The following is a 20,208-nucleotide window of genomic DNA, read 5'->3' on the forward strand; positions in this document are numbered from 1 at the left end:
ATGTCAGTGGCTGCCTACTGTATATATTGCTACAGACAAATAGGAACTTCTGGTCCAGCCACAAAAACACATCTACCATGGAATGACATGAGTAAGTACAGTTCCATGTGTATTAATTGAGGTGTTAATAAAAAGGAAAAGTCTGTGTCGGTGTTAAACCATATGTAATTAAATAATGCAAGCAGTCTAAATCCCTGGATGCTTTCTGATCAAAAGCTTTTATTTGCCTCAAATAGATGTCTGCTGCTGACCTTGCTTTGCTTACTTATATGCAAAATGACAACAGCAGATTATCTGGGATTAGAACATGAGAGGAGGGGTGTGTGTCTCTGTAGATGCAATCTTATTAAACTATCTTAAATTCTGGTTTGTATCTGGATTTTTTTTAACTTGTAGAGCCATGAGACAATTATATTCATGAATTGTGAATGAATTTTGTTTCTGTTGTTTCTTCCTCTTTATTTACTGACACTAGTTCTGCAGTCTTCCTTAATCTCTGCTTTCTTTGGTGCCTTCTGTGTAAAATGACAGTTCTTACAACGTTGAAGTTTGTTTTTGAGCATTAAAAGATAGGATAGTTTCATTTCTGCTCTACAGATTTTTTTTTTTTGCATTTTTTTTCTTTTCAACCTTCTCTGCCAGTTACTTCTTGAATATGTAGCTGCCTCTTGTCTGCATGCCAACATTCTTACAGTCTCACAAAGACAGAACCTGGTGGTGGTGGTTGTGGGGCAAATCTCCCAATTCATGCTGAGGAAAGGAAATTATTTGTGATAGGTGAGATGTGTTCCATTAGATTTGCTGCTACTGAGAATAGGAAGAATTTGTCTGTTTTGAGATCATTACATCCAGATAATTTGCTGAGTTTTGTCCAGAAAAAATAGTTCAAAAATTGTTTCAAGTGGTGTGTGTTTATTCAGCTATTTGCTTTATAAATTAGTTTCATTGGAATAATTTAAAAAACATTTTTCTGAGGGAATTTCTGCAGGATTTTTCAAAGAACATACATACTCCTGTATGTATTCATATACACTGAAGTAATATCCACACCAAGTAAGAAAAAGTTAACTCCTTAAAATAATCTGGAGTTCCAAATGAATGCTAGTGATGCTGGCAGAGACAGCTTACTGTTGATTCCTGTGTCTGAGCAATGAATGTGATTGACAGGCAGCAATACTGGAAGTAAATAGCACGGGCAGGATACGTGTTTTAGCATCTTGCATAGGGGAGCAGGAAATTTGAAGCATGTAATGTTTACCCTGTAAATTTAGGTAATGATTTCCTGAAAAACAGTGAGCAATAGAAAAAAAATTTAAAAGCTTACTCTTAATGACTGAAATTATTACCTTATCGTAATCAAATACTAGCTATGTTTATATTGAGGTGATGCACACAACTCTGACATGAATTTCTCATTATTTCAAGGAAAAATTGCAAAGATAACTGGATCACTTATACTAGGGTAAGTTGTATCTGACACATATGTAATCTATGTATACAGTTAAAACTTCAATTCACATATCTCAGAAAATGTGACAACATCAGGGGACTTTTAGATATGGCAGATGTAGTTTTGAAGCGTGTTTTCTGGTAGCTATTTAAGTACTTTAGAGTCTTTTTCTTTACTTTGCTGCATTAACATAATCTGCAGATTATCATTTATTTGGTAAAATCAGGAGTATTTATACCAAAATGATAGTTAATGCATTTTTTGCCATAGTAATTTAAAAATTAATATTCATATTCAGTTTTCTTTTCTTTAAAGAGGTTTTGTGTTCATTACATATGAAATCCTGTCCTTAAAGAAGTTACTGCAACTTGATACTCAAGCTATACATCAAGAAAAACTCAAGTCCTATGTATATATACGTACAACTTCTCTAAATCCAAGTGAATACCAAGGTAAGAAGCACAACTGTTTGGATTCTGAAAGTAGAATTTTAAGAGAATACAATGTTTCTGGAAGTCACTCCTATGTGAGGAAAGGTGTATCTTCTGAGATCTGTTACAAAAATGTTATTCCTTACAATGTCAGCAAATTTATTTTAAGCTGGTGGTTGGTTTTTTTAAGATAGTTCTGTACATACAGTTTTCTCTATATGAGATAATTCTCTCTATATATATGTCCATATGTACATATGTGCTTGTATAGATATGTTTCTCATATATATGTATATATGAAAAATAATCTAATAGAACTGTCTTTCAGACTTCCAATAATCTAAAAATACTCTCGTAGGGATCACCTACCAAGCCAGAAAAGAAATCCATAAAGCAGTGAGAAAAATCCTAGAAACAGAGGCTAAAATTTTCCGGAGACCTTTTAATGGTAGGTATTGAAAGCGTGGCTTTATCTCTGATTATTGTTTTTTTAATAGTAAAACATAAAGCCTTTTAGAAGGTTAAATAATTTTTCTTACAAGCTTAACATGTTATTTAGTGTTGGAAACATTGGCAATAATACTATAATTTTCTGTGTTAGTATAGATTATTATCTTTTCTCTGCATTAAAACCATTCCTTAAAGTGAATGAAAGTGATGGCTAAGAGGAGATTTGAGGGTTTTTTTTCCCTGCTGTTTCAAAAGAGAATTGGAGCTTAAGGTACCAGGTTAATATTTGGTCCTAGTTTTGTATACAAAAGGTGTTTGGGGGATGAATTACTCTCAAAATTTAATTTTAGATAAAAGTATGTTATGCTTTCATCGGTTGTCAACATTAACTGAAAGCAGCACAGTCTCTTTGTAACAGTGTGTTGCTGCTTTTTGAAGTCATTTACAGTAAGAATTTCAATTCATACAAGAAACTGCTCCTGAGTCATACAATCTTTCTCATTTAACGATCTGTGTAATGGTTACAACAATATGTACCTTCACTGTGGTGCTATGAAATTAATTGTTGAAGGTCAGAGCCTCCAGAGTTGCTAATCTTTCCCAGCTCCTGCTGGAAGCTGGCAATTCTGGTTGGTAAGTGCCAGCCAGGGTACGTATGTGTAACATATATATGAACTTTCAACTTGGTGCCACTAAAGTGAATCAAAACCATCCTATTAATTTAAAGATCAGCATTTACTAATGCCATACTGTCACTGTTTATTGTACTAATTTAATAGTAAACCGTTACACCCTGAATTGCTATTAAGGACTAATATTCAAATATTAAGAGAGAAAGACTCTTTTTACTCTACAAATAGAAATGTGACCGTTAAAATACTCATAATAATAATAATAATTTTTATCTGTTTCCTGGTAAAAGAACAATTCAGCACATTTGATGGAGAAGATCATGAATGTGCCTTATGGCTCCTCTTAAAGAGAAGTCAGTCAGAAGACAGAGAAATCCGACTGCAGGCTGTACAAGACCTGGCAAACAACAGTCATTGGCATGGTAACTATCCTAATAATGCCTAATTCATCCCAGAAATGCAACAAAGGCTCAGTTAGTTGATGCAAGTCTGCTACCAACATGAAAAAAGTCGTAGTTGCAAGTAGTGTAAATAAGGGCTGAAAATAGTCTGAAATTTTAGAGGGTTTATTTACATTTCAAGCAATTCTTCTTTCCCACTGGCCTATTCCAGAGCATGTCACTGCAGTGTGGGCCCCTCTGTGTCCTCACCAGAGAATCGCAGCCACTGCTGTGGTGTGGGAGAACAGTTCATTAGTTCCTTAGCTGTTGTTTTCAGGCTGCCTACAAGGGTGCTAGTTCTGGCAGTGATTTTTATAAGCCTCTGAAGGGGAGTGGGTTTAAGGCCATGGTTCAGTTACTAAAAATTGGTTAGGAGCTAATAGGTGGTAATGACAAACTAGAGGTAGAGGATTTGTGTGTGCAAGCTTTATTTGTAAACCATTTTACATCCTGGTTATTATTTAGTAGTAATAAGTCCTCCCTGTTGCTCTAGCAGTGAATATCCTTGAAACCCCAAGTAAAGGGAGAGAGAGGGGTTGTATATGTGTGCCCTTCTTACCTCTGCCTCACTAGTCCTTATAAACTAGGCAACATTTTAATATTGACTCTTGCTATTTTAGTAGTCCAGTTAGTTTTGAGGACTTTTCACTCTTCCAGTGCAATTTCTCACCATAGGATTTATCTTCTTTCAGATTGCCTTTAAAATTTTAATAAATTGCCCCAAGCATCAGAAAGCTGTTTGAAAACATTTTCAGTAGCAAAACTGAAGACATAAGTTCTCATTTAGTGTAGCTGTCTTGCCTTCATAGGAGAGTCCTAGCTGTTAGCAGGTGATCTCAGTGCACAAGATGGCCAGTACTAGGGAATCTAACTGCTTTTTGTTATCTCCTTTTCTCTGTAGTGCTTGTTTCTGTAGTATTTGGATCTTTTGCAAACACTGGTTATTCCCAACTACCTCATGAGGGAAATAGGTGGAAACCTGAGTTCAAGAAAGATTAGACTGGAAATATGAGTTAATTTTTCATAGCTAGCACTGAATTGTTCAGCATAGCTGCTGTTGTAAATGCAGTAGTTAGCTTATCCAAAGCACAGCTTCAGTGACTTCAGTTTGCAGCTGTAAGTGGTCTGCAACAAACAAAAAATATGGTCAATCTGTGACTGTTCGTGAAAAGTGTATTTTAGATACACTTTCTAGATATTTTAGGCTTGTCAGTTTTGTCCTAGAATTGTATAAGAGTAACTAGGATAGAATCTGATTTTTATAGAACAAGTACTGATCCAATTTAGGATTACATTTTCTTTTCCCTCATTTTGCTACTTAATTTCAGTATGTAATTTTCAGTTTCTCCAACTATGAAGTGTTTGGGGAAGGAATCCTATTTACTGTTTAATTCTGGTTTCCCTACAGGAGGGAAACTGAAAGTCTCTCTTGTATCTTCACTAAGGTGGAGCTACTTAAACCCTACTCTGGCGCTAGCCAGCTTGCCTTTTCCGACATCACCTGATTTTGCAACTCTAACAGTTTTATTGAAACGTAGCTTTTGTGTCATGGGAAATTAGGTGCCTGTCTTGGCAGTGTTTGGATTTAGAACTATGGGTTTTAATACTGTATGCCAAAAAAAAAAAAAAAAGGTATATGCCTATGCCTGTGCCTTTAAAATTTTTGAGCCCAGGGAATTAAGCCTGGATTTGTAGTCCTTGTGCTGCTTTCATAGTGGCAATACTGAGCGTTGGCTTTTGCTTGTGTGCAGCTTTTATCTGAGGACCTTTACCAAACTGTGAGCAATCAGCAGCCAGGTGTATTGCAGTTTAGTGTAAGGCCAGCCTAACCTCTGCAGTGTTTGTCTCCTGGAATTTGTGATTACAAAATATAAGCACTTAGTTAAGTAGATTGCAGAGGTGGTTCTGTTTTCAACTATGTTAACAAAGTAGATCAGAAACTACGTTTAAAGCCGAATTAAGTATTTCAGGTTAGTTTTAACCCTAACACTGAAGTTCTTGTACTGCAGATTATCAGTATGGTACAGTTGCCCAGGCCTGTGATCAGAGGACTGCCATAGGTTTGGCTCGATCCAAAGATGTTGACCTTCGCTTTTTCCTGCCTCCCCCACCACTGCCAAAAATAAAGAATGTAAGTAAGTGAAAAGTAGGTATTAATTGATTTTTGCTTGGTTATTTGTTTTTTAGTGCTTTTGTTGTTGGTAACCCTACTAAAGGACTTCTAAAGTAATCGGTGGTAAAATTAAGATCAGAATACAAAGCTATAATATAGTGATATACCTCTGGGGTATGTCTGCATTAGTGAATGTCATAATGGAAAGCGATAAGGATTGGTGGCTATCAGTTACTGGTTTTGGACTGTATGTCTGACATCACACATATTAAGGCATCCTAGATTGCCATGTTAATACTGACAGAATCCATTGCATAGAGACCATTCTTGGAAGCCTTTACATCTTCGCTGCTAGTGTGGTGCTCTAGGTAGTGCTCTGGATGCACCTTTAATGTGAATTACATGAGTAGGGAAACAATTTCATGTGTACCATGTGACTCCCAAGTGCAGGTGCAGGGCAGATTTGCTGCCTGGAAAAATTCCTGTGGCACGTTGAATCACTAATGTAGAAATACCCACTGTCTTTCACCAAAAGTACTGCTGTCTTCTCCTTTTGATATCTTAATCTACTTATGTGTGAATTTAGAAGTTGTAGAAAGTGTTTGGAGTTGAGCTGTACTGTTATTATTAACTAACTTCAGTTATCATGGTACTTGTTAGATTTAATTTAATAGTTTTCCAACAGAAAATTTAGTAAATAGCTTTTTAGCTGCTGAAATACATTGCACTGCGATACAGTAACTGAGAATTAATCAGCTTTAAGTAATCTGTCTTAAATTCCCAAATGCTTCCAGAGACTGTGTGGTGGAGATCTGCCTCTTCCCCATCCTCTTTACTTACAGTAAGATCTACCAGCCTTGTTTTCTTTATACCTAGGCCTGCTGTAGGCCTGCCTCTTTATTGCCAGCTGTTGGGTTCCAACAACTCTATATTGGATAGATTTGACCTTGTTTTGTTTTTAAGTTAATTAGTAAGTGTGTGTGTATGTATGGGGTGGTTTGAGCGATCATGTGATCATATCATCTTAAATAGAATTGGCACATGAAACATAATATGAGGTCTTTTGTAATGCTGATAAGAGTAAATGCTGGCAAAAGGCCCTGTCAGAGAATACCTATGTCTCCTAACCAACAAAATGCTGAAAAACAGCTTTCTTTGGTGGTGATATTCTCACTTCTTGGTTTCTTACCTTTGTAACATTACATGATGGTGGATTTGTACCCATCAGTCCTGAAGTGCTAAAGTATACTACTATATGGTTGTGTTTATTTTTACATCACTTAAAAATAAACGTTGAAGCTTAAGAGCTACCAATCTGCTGCTTAGGAAGTTGAAGGAAATCATTGTGACAAGAAGTGTTGCTCTACATATCAGATATGTAGGAAGGATTAGAATAACTGCAAATTTCATGGCTGTGGGCAAATAAAATTACTTTGTTGAATCCATTTTCCTGTCACCTACTCTGGATTATTGTTAAGTAATTATTAAACTAATAAATATTAAACATTTATATTAAAATGTTGAAGATTAAAGATCAAAATAAGCATTGTCTCTGTTTTTCAATAGCAGTTTCTGTGTTAATGTTAACAGAGCAGCACCAAAATTACCCTGTAGTTAAGGGTGTACTTTTAAGCTCCTTGTACTAAGAGGAACAGTTTCTTCTTTTGTCCTTCTGGACCTATTAGAATAAGGCCCCCAAAGTATGAAGTTTAAAGCTTACTTTTCATCACTCAATTCCTGGTTTTAGAGTTGTTAATCTCCAAATCTTTATAGTTGTAACTGTTAAATGGCATTTGCAGAGCAGTCAAGTCCACAGTCTTATTAGTATGTCTGATCCCATTATTTCAGATCTTTATTTTCTTTTTGCTTTTGCTTCATGCTGTGAAGAGAACTAAAAGCTGTTTGTGCTTACTTCTCACAGGACTGTCCCATAGAAGATGAACTTCGCTTGTTGTTAGTATCTTTACCTCAGACTGGCCTTGATCCATGTGTCCAGTACTTCACATCTCTGGCTTTACGTGAAAGTAGTCAGACTCTCGCGGCACAAAGGGTGAGTTCCCACCTGCAGAGCAGAGCTATTTGGGTTCTTTGTTCCTGTAGAACTTGGGTACAAACCTGTTTCTACATTTTTGAGCATTATAAGAGAAAGAGAAATGCAGAGACTTTGTGACAAAAGTAATATTTCTTGTGGGGTTGAGGTTTTTTTCCCAAGTAACAGGGAATAGGACAAGAGGAAATGGCTTCAAATTGCTCCAGAGGAAGTTTACATTGGATATTAAGAAAAAATTTGTCACTAAAGAGGGTTGTCAGTCACTGGCACAGGCTGCCCGGGGAGAGGTTGACTCACGATCTCTGGAGGTATTTAAAACACGTAGAGATGTGGTGCTGAGGTACATTGGTTCAGTGGTGGACTTGGCAGTGCTACATTAACGGTTGGACTTGTTGATTCCAGCATAAAGGAGTCTGTGATTCTATGTTACCATCTGTGTGTTTGAAAGCTTCTTTACCTTTACTGACAACAAGCCTTTCCCTAAAGTGCATGTTTCAACATTTCGTCCAGACATTTCTTTCCCCTTGCGGAGCTCACATTTCATCTTACCAGTTTGAGTGTCCTTTTACTGGCAAGATGATTCAACCCCTGAAGTTTTACTAGCAAACCTGTAAGTTGTTAGAACACCTTAACCTCTGTTACACCACATGGAAATACCTCCCTGGAATAGATAAATGTTGCCAAAACCAGGATTGGAATAATGCTGTGGTCTGTTTGGACTTGGAACTTAGGAATTCTTCAGCTCTGTCTGTACAACAGCTTCCTAAGTGGCTTCAGGAATGTCATCTAAAGTGGTGTTATTGCTTAAAAAGAGTAATTGTAATGCCAGTGTCATCCACTGTCTCTCGTGGTTTGGTTTTGGGTTTAAGTTATTATTTTTTTTAAACCAGTGATTATTACTTTTTACTAAGTTACAATAGTAATAATTACTGTCATATTTTATTAATGATGCCTTGACAGGCTTTATTTAGAGATTTCAGAGTTCAATAACTCTTTATTTCATATGATACAATTATGTGTAATATTTTTATGTGATGACTCCTTATTGTTTTCCCAGCCAGAGCTCTTGCTTTACAAAGAGAGCTTTGGCAAGACACCACACTTGGAAGCATTTTGGTAATCAAACTGTTCTGCAAAACAGCTCTTTATTAACATTATGCTGGTTTTCTTACTGCATGGTTGAGACAGACTGGTCTTCAGGGATTCAGGGACTATGCTAAGTGTTGAAGACCCTTTTTTCCTCCTCTTTTTTTTTTTTTTTTTTTTGAAACTATGGAAATGTAGATGCAGTTTGATTCTTGCTTTTTTTTTCTTCAGCAATCTTAAACCAAGACATTCATTAACAAAATGAAAATCTTACTTTTCTCCCTTTTATTGTATGTTTAATATTTCCAGTTAAAAACAGTACATGTTTTTATGATCTACTGTTATGTAATTTGTACATTTTGAAAAATGCACACATGCTGTGCACTCTTCATAGCACTTTCTGTAGATCATTGCACACTTAATGTTTTAGTTTAGAAATGTTTATTTTATATAGCCATTTGGAATGTGGTTTAATTTTTACTGATTCTCATTTCAGGGAGGCTTATGGTGTTTTGGAGGAAATGGACTTCCATATTGTGAAACACTGAGTAAAATCCCTTCAGAGACAGTGGAACTCTTTTGCTTGCAAGCTTTAGTGCAGCATTCTAAGGTAATTTGCCCTTTAAACTGTAACTGAAAAGCTACATTTATAAACATTCCCTTCTAATGCTGCTTGTATATTGGGAAGGAGTTGCCATTTCCTCGTTTCCTACCCCTCACCCCTCTGTAAGGATGTTCAGGCAACTGGACTGGTCAGAAGCCAGAAGGAAATGCTAACCTTGTCTGTTCAAAAAGGTCCAACCTTCAGGAGTCACTGCCTGAATATGCTGATTGGTGCATATTCATCTGCTTGGAGTAGAATCTCTTGTTGTCCTTAGGATCAGTGATAGCAGTACTGGTTGGAAAGTGGAAATACCTTTGTATTTCAGAGAGAAGGGATAGTAATGATTGCATTTTAGGTGGTGAACAGGAAGACAAGTAGCTCTGGTTGAGTTAGTGCTTTAACACATGCAGGCAGTTGTCCTGTGCAGGCTCAGAGCTCGAGTTGAAATTTGATTGTTTCAAGTGGAGAGCAATCTCTTCTCAAAATGGGGGAGACTAGAGTGATGGTAAACAGCATCTTTCAGGCTGTAAATACATAGAAATAATGTGTTTAACATATTGAAATATTTACTTCCTCCTTATCTATGGCATAATAAATTCTAGATTGATAAGAATTGCTATGTGATAAGGGTTCCACATCATATTAGCTCTTTAAAATTCCCTAATTGGTGAATTAACAGCATCTCAAGGAACCTTTTACAGAACATCTACTTACTGTACCTATTCTATAATGCTAGGTTTCATCTCACTGTGATAAAATTGAAGCTAAAGGAGGCCTTCAGCTACTACAGAGGATATACCAGCTACGTAAAGATTCAGCAAAAATACAAAGGAACATCATTCGTATTATTGGAAATATGGCTTTGGATGAACGTCTTCATTCATCCATAGTACGTGCAGGTAAAAGGAAAGCCAGTGCAAGAGTCTCAGTGTCAGATTTCTCTGCTAAAATTTTCAGAGGATTCAGTGCTTCTGTAAAATGCAACAGACCATGGCAGCCATGTGGGTTTTGTATTGGGGGGGGGAGGTGGTGGTGATTGGGTTTTTTTTATACAGAAAAGACAGTTTAAACAGTATTGATTAAGAACTCCTGTGTGCTGTCTAGTCAGCGCATGTCAGTTCTACAGATGTGTTCTGAGTCTGAGGGGAGGTGAACATCTGATCAGTTTGGACTTGGTTGATATTTGGTTTGCCTTACTGATGTGAATGATGCCCTGTGTAGTAGCTGTGATGTGGTGTCTGGGGGCAGAAAGTATCTGAATACTACTTTTGACCCTTCAGCTTGGCTCATTTAAGAGAAATACAAAACCACCAGAGACCTTGCCAGTTTTAATCAGGCCAGCTGGGCACTCTCTCATTGTATTTTGGGAACTGGAAACAAAGGTTTTAGGTAGTATTCTTAAGGAGAACTTGGACAGTGGTCAACATCTATTCTGCTTAGAAATGTCACTTAAATACATAATTCTTAAAAAAAAAAAAGGCAGATCTCAAAGAAACTTGCATTTAAACAAAATTCACATGTTAATTATTTTCCTAATTCCACAGTGAACAAACTGTCTTGAATTAGCAAGTTTCTGGCTGTACCAGTAGCAATGCATTGTGCACAATTTTGAAACTGCTCATCAACTAAATTGCTTGGTCTTTTTCAAATTGGTCTCCATTTGTAAATCTCTCTTCACAGTCTTCCCAGGTTTTATTTATGAACTTAACTTTTAATACAGTTGTGATTTACAGACCACTCTTGCTAGCAGCAATAAGATTTATCAGTATTTTAAAGAATTATATGTGTGTGTATAGATGATATTCCTCTGCATTTCTTAGTACTCCGTGAACATCCCCATCCATGTCCAAGAAACTGTATTTTATATTAGGCAAGTTATTATAAAGCGTCTGCCTTTTTTTTTAAGGTAGCTATGAGTTAAAATTTTATGAAGGGCTGTATTTGAAGGTTCCCTTCATTAATTCTCTTATGTTTCTTAGCTGTAAATACTCCACTAGCAGGGACATTTTAATTCCTTAAACAGCTTTTCACACAATAGATTTTAAAATCAGAAATGGTGTACTCTCACACCAAACATAATTTTTTTTCACCTGCCGTTCCTTCTGTGGGTTTTTTTCTAAGTCTTTTTATGCTTTAAACTTCATTTTATCTCTGGGACATTTGTTTTCTTTCTTTCTTTCTTTCTTGTGTCTGACCTGCAAAAAGAGACTGAAGATCTGTTTGCTTTCTGACAGCTGCCCTGATACACTGATATTCTTCTGAGGAGGAGTAGTTCTGATCATAAATACATTGCCTCCTCATGAGTCACTCTGGAATTTTGAATTTTAGAGGTTCCACTTACCTAGCATTGCCTTTTCTGTGGGAAAAAGAGTGGATTGAAATCATTTGCTTTGATGTTACTGTTCTGAAGTTTTAAGGTCTATTTTCACATGTATACCTTGAAGGACAAATGTGTCTGAATTCTTTTGTTTGGGTGATATTTCTAATTAGTTAACCTGCTGCTTTATTTTTTCCAATGTAGGTTGGGTTTCTGTACTTGCTGAAGTAATGAAATCCCCACACGTCATTCAGTCCTCTCATGCATCCAGAGCTTTGGCTAATCTAGACAGGGACACAGTGCAAGAGAAGTATCCAGATGGTGTCTACATCTTACACCCACAATATCGTAGCAGGTAAAGCCGAAGGAGATACTGTACATGATGTACTTCTGAGTTACTTGTTACATGATTCAGATACAGAACTTTGGAGGAGTTGGGATCAGAGTGCTGCTGTACTCATGTCACCTGCTCCTCCTGTTCTTTGGTGCCTTGAGGGGTCTGAATTTAGATTCTTAAATAGAACAGTGGAAGTGCTTGGGGCAGTCCACAGCCATGAAAGGAGTATTAGTGGGTTGCACGAAAAACACCAGCCCTGAGGTGATGAGTGACTGCTGTGTGTGTGTTGGAACCACTTAACCCTTGCGCTGGCTCTCTTGGGGTAGAGTGCCCTGTAGTGATTCCCCTGGCAGCAGCACATACTGGCCTGAGACATGGTAAATTTACAGCTTCAGCTTCTTTCAGTAGTGATTGTGCATCTGGGACAGAAGCAGTCTCCAACGTGGTATGTCACTTGGTAAGAACTATTCCCCGGGTCATCAGTGTTTGTCAGATTGACGCTGTCCAGCACAACATCCTTGTCTCTAAATTGGAGAGACATGGTTTCAACAGATGGAGCACTCGGTGGATAAGGAACTGGCTGGATGGTCACACTCAGAGAGTTTTGATCGATGGCTCTATGTCCACGTGGAGGTCTGTGACAAGTGGCATTCCTCAGGGGTCAGTGCTGGGACCAGCACTGTTCAATATCTTTGTTGGTGACATGGACAGGGTAATCGAGTGCACCTTGACAGCGACAGCAAGCTGTGTGGTGAGGTCAACACCCTGGAGGGAAGGGATGCCATCCAGAGGGACCTTGACAGGCTGTAGAGGTGGGCCCATGTGAACTGCATGAAGTTCAACAAGGCCAAGTGCAAGGTCCTGCATGTGGGTTGGCACAATCCCAAGGGCAGTTACAGACTGGGCAGAGAATGGATTGAGAGCAGCCCTGAGGAGAAGGACTTGGGGGTGCTGATTGATGAGAAGTTTGACATGAGTTGGCAGTGTGCGCTAGCGGCTCAGAAGGCCAACTGTGTCCTGGGCTGCATCAAGAACGTGGCCAGCAGGTCAAAGGAGGTGATTCTGCCCCTTTGTTCTCGTGAGGCCCCACCTGGAGTACTGTGTTCAGCTCTGGGGTCCCCAGGAAAGGTGTAGAACTGTTGCAGCAGGTCCAGAAGAGAGCCATGAAGATGATCAAAGAGCTGGAGCACCTCTCCTGTGAAGACAGGCTGCAAGAGTTGGGCTTGTTCAGTCTGGAGAAGAGAAGGCTCCGAGTGACCTAATTGCAGTGTCCAAGGTCCACAGGAAAGCAGGAGAGGGACTGTTCATCAGGGAGTGCAGTGACAGGACAAAGGGCAATGGCTTTAAGCTGCAAGAGGGTAGGTTTAGGTTAGATGTTAGGAAGAAATTCTTTACTGTGAGGGTAGCGAGACCCTGGAAAAGGCTGCCCAGAGAGGTTGTGGAAGCCCCATCCCTGGAGGCATTTAAGGTCAGGTTGGATGGGACTTTGGGCAACCTGCTCTAGTGAGGGTGTCCCTGCCCATGGCAGGGGGTTGGATCTAGATGATCTTTGAAGTTCCTTCCAACCCAAAGTATTCTGTGATTCTATGTTGGTAAAGCTATTGCTACTGAGCTGTGTTAACAGTAGGTGGAGAGAATGGTGGTTTTCGCTATAGAAAAACATGACTTGCCAGGTGGGTACTTTGCATGTTTCTTTCTATACCTCTCTCTTCAGGGTGGATCTCTGGTTTTTGTCTTGATCTGAGAATCCTCTTTGAAATATCATGAAATGTCACGAACTGTTGTCCGTAAGGTGAGAAATCACAAGCAGCCTTACAAATCACGTTTTAGCATCCTTTGGTTAAAAGTTCTGTGTGAATTTAATTTGCTAAAAGAATATGTACCACATATCTCTTTAAAATTCCTTTTTCTCTACCAGTCAGCCCATCAGAGCAGACATCCTTTTTGTTCATGGACTTTTGGGAGCAGCATTTAAAACCTGGCGACAGCAAGACATTGACCGGCGTTCGGATAAGAAGACTTCAGAAGGGGAAGAAGACTACAGCCAGTGCTGGCCAAAGGTACAAAGACAGTAACATTTTCACATGTGGCTGCTGATTTCTCATTAAAGAGAGCTGTCCAGAGGATCAAGAATTACAGTCTGACCGCTGTCTGTTTTGAATCAAATGGGTTTTAATCTGTTGTGTAAGTAGGACGTTGTTCCTGGTACGTTTTCATTAACAAGGTGAAATTTTGAACAGGTTGTTCTTACAAAGGCAGATCCCTGCTAAATGTAATGGTCTCACTACCGTCCTAGTGCTAGTGAAAGAGGAGGCAGTGGCTGCTTTCCTTGTTCTCTCTCTTTTTAATTATTTTTAATGGAATATTATTGCTGAGAAAGATACACATGCAATTACATTTTAAATGAATGTGCTTTCTTACATGAGGGTAGGAGTATTTCAGGGTTTTTTTCAAATTGCTACTGAAATATTACTGGTAAATAAGTAATCACTGCTTCAAGCAATTCGCGTTCCTATAACCACCAAACTTCTCTGTAAACCTTAAACTGATCAGGCCTGCTGGTAATCTTAGTAATTCTTGTTTCATCCAGGAGAGGGAGCCAGGAATGCACAAGTTGGTAATCCAGCTCCCCGTTGTCTAGTTGATGGCTGGGGAACAGGCAAGAATTCACCAGCATGTAATAAAAAGAGTAATAGTCTAGGTGTAAGATGTATTTGGGAATTAAATAAAGAGCAGAAGTCTTGCGTGATATTGTCCCCATAGTAACACCTTTGCTCCATTGCTGATAAGTTGCTTGCAGGGGTTTAAGTCAGTTCTAAGTTCTTTTTGGTTCCATTTTCCTTTAATTTAGACATGGCTGGCTTCAGACTGTCCTGCCCTTAGAATCATATCTGTGGAGTATGACACCCATTTGAGTGACTGGAAAGCCAAATGCCCTGTTGAGGCTCACAGGTAACAAATGAAGTGTTTGCAGTTTGGAGAGGGGGCAGGAGGGAGACCTGTAAAACTGATCCTTGGCATCCCCTGGTGTGAAACACTGAATTTAACTTTTCCTCTTGTGTTTGAAAATCGAGTTTGGAAAAACATTATGTACAGTCATGCTGTACTTGTGCTTTTTAGCCTTGTGGATAAGTACCTGTGGCGACTTCCTAAATTCTTGCAGTCTGTTCTGGCATGTCAACAGGGGGAAAAATAAGGCAGGCATGGCTGCTAATAGGCCTGTTTGAAATTAGGCAGAACAGTGGCTGTAAAAAACATGTAGGTCATTACCTCTACAAGAGAACTTTTATCCTGTGGAGAAAGTATAAAAAGAGAACATTTGAAAAAGAATTAAACGTTTATTTATTTTGAGATAACGTATTTTTCCTTACAAGATGGAAATTTACATTACCTGCTATTTATGGTCACCCAGGCATAGTACTGGATTATTTTATAATTTGATATGGTTAATAAAGGATGGAAGATGAAAAAGACATCTTTAACTAGCAGGAACAAGCCTGATGCTTGCTCCAAGTGTATGGGCTCATCCGCTGTTCCAGATTTTCATGTCCCTCAGCTGTCCTGAAGCCTGTTGCTCAGCTGGAATGACATATTTGAGTGTCCTTGACATGTGTGTTATAAATACAGTTTCTAGAGAGAACACTGAGAGCCAATTGAGATCAGGTGTATTAGATTCTGCACAGTGGTCAGCGCAATACCCAGATGTTTCCATTATCAGAAGGTCTTCTATGTTTAATTCTTGTTGTGCTGCAAGGAGTGGCAATGTTGCACTTTAAAGCTTAGATTGGGAATGGGTATTGGTTTTGGTTTCATTGTACCACAGATTCATTTTCAACCTTTTAACATGTACTTATCCTTCCCAGGGCTCAGTCTCTTCCTTTATAAATTGGAGATTATTATACTTTTATACTATTCCAGTACAAAGCATTTGGCAATTATTGTCTGGAAATTATAACCAGCATTATCTGTGATATTTTAATGTATGGGTTGATCAAGCATTTAGTTATTATTTTCCTGTACATTGCTCCACATTTTGAGCGTTTCTAACAGAGTGAATTTTTGTGAGATGTCAGGTATGTTCTTGTTTCAGGGGATGAAGTTCATTACGTGTTGATGATGCTTTCATAAAATGAAAACATCATTTTATTGCAAGGTGTAAATGAAACTCTCTAAAAACCCATAAAGGGATTTGTGGAACTAAAGCGAAATGAAATGAGGGGTGAGTGGAGTGAAATGAAAATAAAACTTTCTAGCAAGATCAAGAAACTGAATTTAGCTCAATTCCTGCTGTCCTTGTGAAGCCAACCTTACCAAAGTTGTCGGCATTTTTCAATTGAGCAACAATAATTAAGCAATTAATGTTTTATGTACCTAATTGACCTTCATAAATGTGCAGCACTGAAAATTCTCTCTCTCTGAACGTTGCCTTTTAACCTCTCGTGCTCCATCATGCTTGTGCTTGGTGTTTCTTTGCAGGAAGTCTATTGCTTACAGGAGCAATGAGCTGCTTGACAAGCTCAGGGCTGCTGGGATTGGAGACAGACCTCTGGTGTGGGTATCCCATAGCATGGGTGGTAAGCAAGTATTTATGTGCCCTTGTGTTTCAGAATCAGCTGCTAACCACGGTCAGGCTGAGATGCAATTATTGTGAGCAGCTTTTCTAAAAAATCTGCAAAGACCTAAAAATGGGAAATAGACCTATAGTTTCTTAATGCATTCTGTTCAGTAGCACGTGTGTTTTGAAAGGATTTTTATTGTTGGTTTTCTTACTGTGTTGATTTAAAAACACAAAAATCAATGAGTTGAAATGCATGTAAATGGGAATCCAGAGGCAAAATTTTCCCCATGGTCAGGCATGTAGCAAATGTCATTAGCGACACTTAGAGGAAACCAAAATTGGATTTGCATTGTTCATTGACATTTTATTTTAATGCCTCCTCAAGTTTGGTTTGGGTTTTTTTCAACTTAATCTTACATATTTGACAAACTAAGGGCTAATCAACCGAGGCAGGACTATGGTTAGTTGTTTCATGGATAATGTAGCATGATCATTATTTTCACAGTGCTTTAAATCCCTGCATTAATTCAGTTTCCGTTGCCAGGTCTTCTAGTCAAAAAGATGCTGGTGGATGCTTCCAAGAATCCAGAAATGGATAAAATTGTAAACAACACCAGAGGAATCATATTTTATAGCGTACCTCACCATGGTTCCCAGCTGGCTGAATATTCTATAAATGCCAGATATCTTCTCTTTCCATCTGTGGAGGTTAAAGAACTCAGCAAGGGTACGCTCACTTTGCTACCATTTAACAGTGGGGATCTATGCTAATCTGTTCATGGTGCTTTGCTTTTTTTTATCGTGCTGTCAGGAAAAAAAAGCTGGATAAAACCAACAAACTCCATTTTTTTTTTTATGTTTTGGGTTGTGTAATGAGTTACTGTGAGTAATTCCCAGCAAGAGTTTCACTTGATTTGCAGAGGTGAGGGGGAAAAGGGGTCAGAACAAGTTTCTAAAAGAGCAGTTTGGGCCATTTAGCAGTGTAGTAACTCAACATGTGCTGGACTTCAGGCTCTTCTAAACAAAGCCCATGCTATGCTGAAACAAACAATGGTTCCATCTCATAGCTGGGAAAAGGAATTACAAACAAAATGCTACTCCTTTTACGGGAGTGTTAATGTCTCCAAAGCATCTCTTTAGGAATGCAGTCTTGCTGGACAAATGATATAATCTGATGTTTAAATAATCCTGCAAAAATTATGTTGCTCTTTCTCAGATTCACCTGCCCTCAAGGATCTGAATGATGACTTCCTGTCTTTTGCCAAAGACAAGAAGTTCTCAGTGCTGAGTTTTGCAGAAACCCTCCCAACACACATAGGCAGCATGATAAAACTGCACGTCGTACCCCTGGAATCGGCCCGTAAGTCAAATAGCCACTTAATTGAGCTAATTTTGTATGTGTTCATGTAAGCATCAATAATGAGGAAGGATTATCAATGCTGTGGTGGAAAGACCTAGAAAAATACATCTGTCATGTTGTAGGGAGGGTTGTTTAAACTTTTGGCTGAGTTTAAACAACAGTCACCCTGCTGAGATCAGACACAGCTACTTATATCTTAGAACAGCAATTGCTTGGTGTGAGTTTTCTGACTACCAGTACCACTTGCTACTTGAAAAAAGCAGGGTAGGCCCTGGCTTAAACCCTGTCACTGTTCATGGCAAGGCTTAAACTCTAGTCAGGACTTTGCTGTCAGTCAAGTGTTGGCAAATGAAGTTTTGACTCTTCAAAGTTGTCTGTATGGAGAAATACACGTTTGTGTAGTGCCCATCAAGATAGAAGTTCTCTGACCTAATGGTCTACTAGAGTGGGTTTTGTAGCAATCTATAGCTCTATTTGACTACAGCAATGTGTGATGATGTTGTTAGCACATTAAAAAATAACAGAGACAAACCAGTTAATCTGAGGACAGGAGTTGCATCAGCAGTTTCTCAAGAGCAAGATGTGCTTTTCAGCATAGGTGATGTTAGGAACTTAAGCTGGCTTTTACCTTTTCATCTCCTAGAGTTAGGAATTGGAGACCTTATTCCAGTGGATGTCAATCATCTAAATATCTGTAAGCCAAAGAAGAAGGATGCTTTCCTGTACCAACGTACATTGAAGTTCATTCAGGATGTTTTAGCCCAAGAACTCAGAGACTGAGATTTTGCCATCCTTGACTGCTGATTTTTGGTGTAACCTAGTAAGTTCTCCTCCTCGCGTATACTGGGAGATCTGCAGAACTACAAAAGTACTTTTCAGGGCATCCCCAACTTAAGACGTCTCTCCAACTTATTTCTAAACTATATTCAGAAGAAACACAAACTGAAGCCAAAAGAAAACGAGTTGGGTCAGAGGGACCATGATCTGTCAACAAAACATGTGTAAATTCTCCAGCAGTTTCTGTGGGAGGGGATGGGGGATTCAGTGCCAGAGGTTTCACTTAGTGTACAGATACCGTCCTGGAGCAGCACAGCAGCTCGGTTACAGGGAGCACCCAGGATATCTTTTTTTAGTAAAAAAACAAAGAAAAAAGTGCTTGCTCTGGAGGTGGGTGGCCTCACTAAGGTAAATATGCATCCAGGACTAAAGCCTTTTAGAGAGGGTCAGAAACAATTAACTTGTGTGGTTATTTGGTGTGGGGAAAAGGAGAAGCAGCATGTGGCTGCCCCAGAGCTTTGGCTTACTGCCCATGCTAAGCAGCTCACTGGAGCCCAAGGAAATTTATCTAGGTGACTGAAGGTGCTGTTTTGGTCTAGTAGCCTGGTTACAGGAGGGTTTGTAACTTGCCTTTTCATTTAAAAGACCACCTCGTTTTAAAGACCATCTGGGTTCTGCATGAGAGAGGTTGGCAGGTTGTCCTGTGTAGACATGTCACTTAGTTCTAAACTTCTTATTTAGCTGATGTAAAGAGCAGCGTTGAAAGTGCTGAGTGGAGTAAGCCCCCTGAGGAGGGCCTAAGCTGATGCTTAGAGTTTGGAGCTCAGGTAGAGAAAAAGTAAAGCAGGAGAAAATTCAGGTGATCATAAGGCCCCCCTGGAAATGCAGAAGATTCCAGATGTTTTGGTTTCTCAAGGCCCAAGTGTATTTATTCTGTAAATGCAGAGGAAACCAGCAGAGTTGTCTTATTTGAGTTTATGTTAAAGATACCCAAATGGTACCAATGAGATACAAGTATTTGGGGGGGAAAAAATGGCAGGGCCCAGTCACCTTTGTGAAGCCTTAGATAGTTCACAATGTAGCTCAAAGCAGCCGAGTCCAATTGCGGTCCCTTTCCTTCCTTCTTTCCTGCCCCCCACCCCCTCTGAAGACAGACACAGGCTGTGATTAGGCTACCCTGCCCTAGCTGAGCCCTTGTCAAATACAGCCTGTACTGATGACAGGTGTCTCTAGCACCTTGTAGGGGAGGTGGCTGTAACACTGCTGGCCTTGAGACGGTGGCACTTCCAGGGCGATGGGATGCACCTCACCCTTCCGCGTGGGCTCGGTGCCCGCAGCCGTGGCTGTTTTCTGCCAGGTCCTGAGGCCGCCTCGGCTGGTCTCACTGCAGGGTGCTCCAGTCCAGGAGGGAGCTACAGCTGAAATTCCACTTCTGGGAGCTGTTGAGCGTTGACCTGCTGGAGCTGTGTAGCAAGGCTCCCAGGAGCAGCACAGGGAACGTGCGGCACTGCGCTGGCAAAAAGGACGTAGGTAAGAGCACAGCGAGAAGATGTCACAGAGCTGTCCTACCTTCTAAACAGGTTTGTCCTTTTTACTCTGTGAT

At 39.3% G+C, this 20,208-nt stretch overlaps 1 protein-coding gene across 1 annotated transcript; it reads left to right on the forward strand.

Annotated features, from left to right (window-relative positions):
* On the forward strand, positions 1 to 18,608 carry SERAC1 (serine active site containing 1; the record flags this gene model as incomplete). Its single annotated transcript, XM_084262418.1, has 16 exons — positions 1 to 91; positions 1,426 to 1,462; positions 1,766 to 1,902; positions 2,240 to 2,329; positions 3,254 to 3,385; positions 5,413 to 5,534; positions 7,438 to 7,566; positions 9,149 to 9,262; positions 9,993 to 10,155; positions 11,778 to 11,928; positions 13,829 to 13,970; positions 14,762 to 14,862; positions 16,387 to 16,484; positions 17,013 to 17,195; positions 17,685 to 17,828; positions 18,472 to 18,608. 16 exons carry the CDS (start codon positions 1 to 3, stop codon positions 18,606 to 18,608), a joined length of 1,971 nt encoding a protein of 656 aa, XP_084118544.1.
* Positions 18,609 to 20,208: the final 1,600 nt, after the last annotated feature.

This window comes from Gallinula chloropus (genome assembly GCF_964237585.1).
Source record: "Gallinula chloropus genome assembly, chromosome: 3".
Classification (NCBI taxonomy): Eukaryota; Metazoa; Chordata; class Aves; order Gruiformes; family Rallidae; genus Gallinula; species Gallinula chloropus.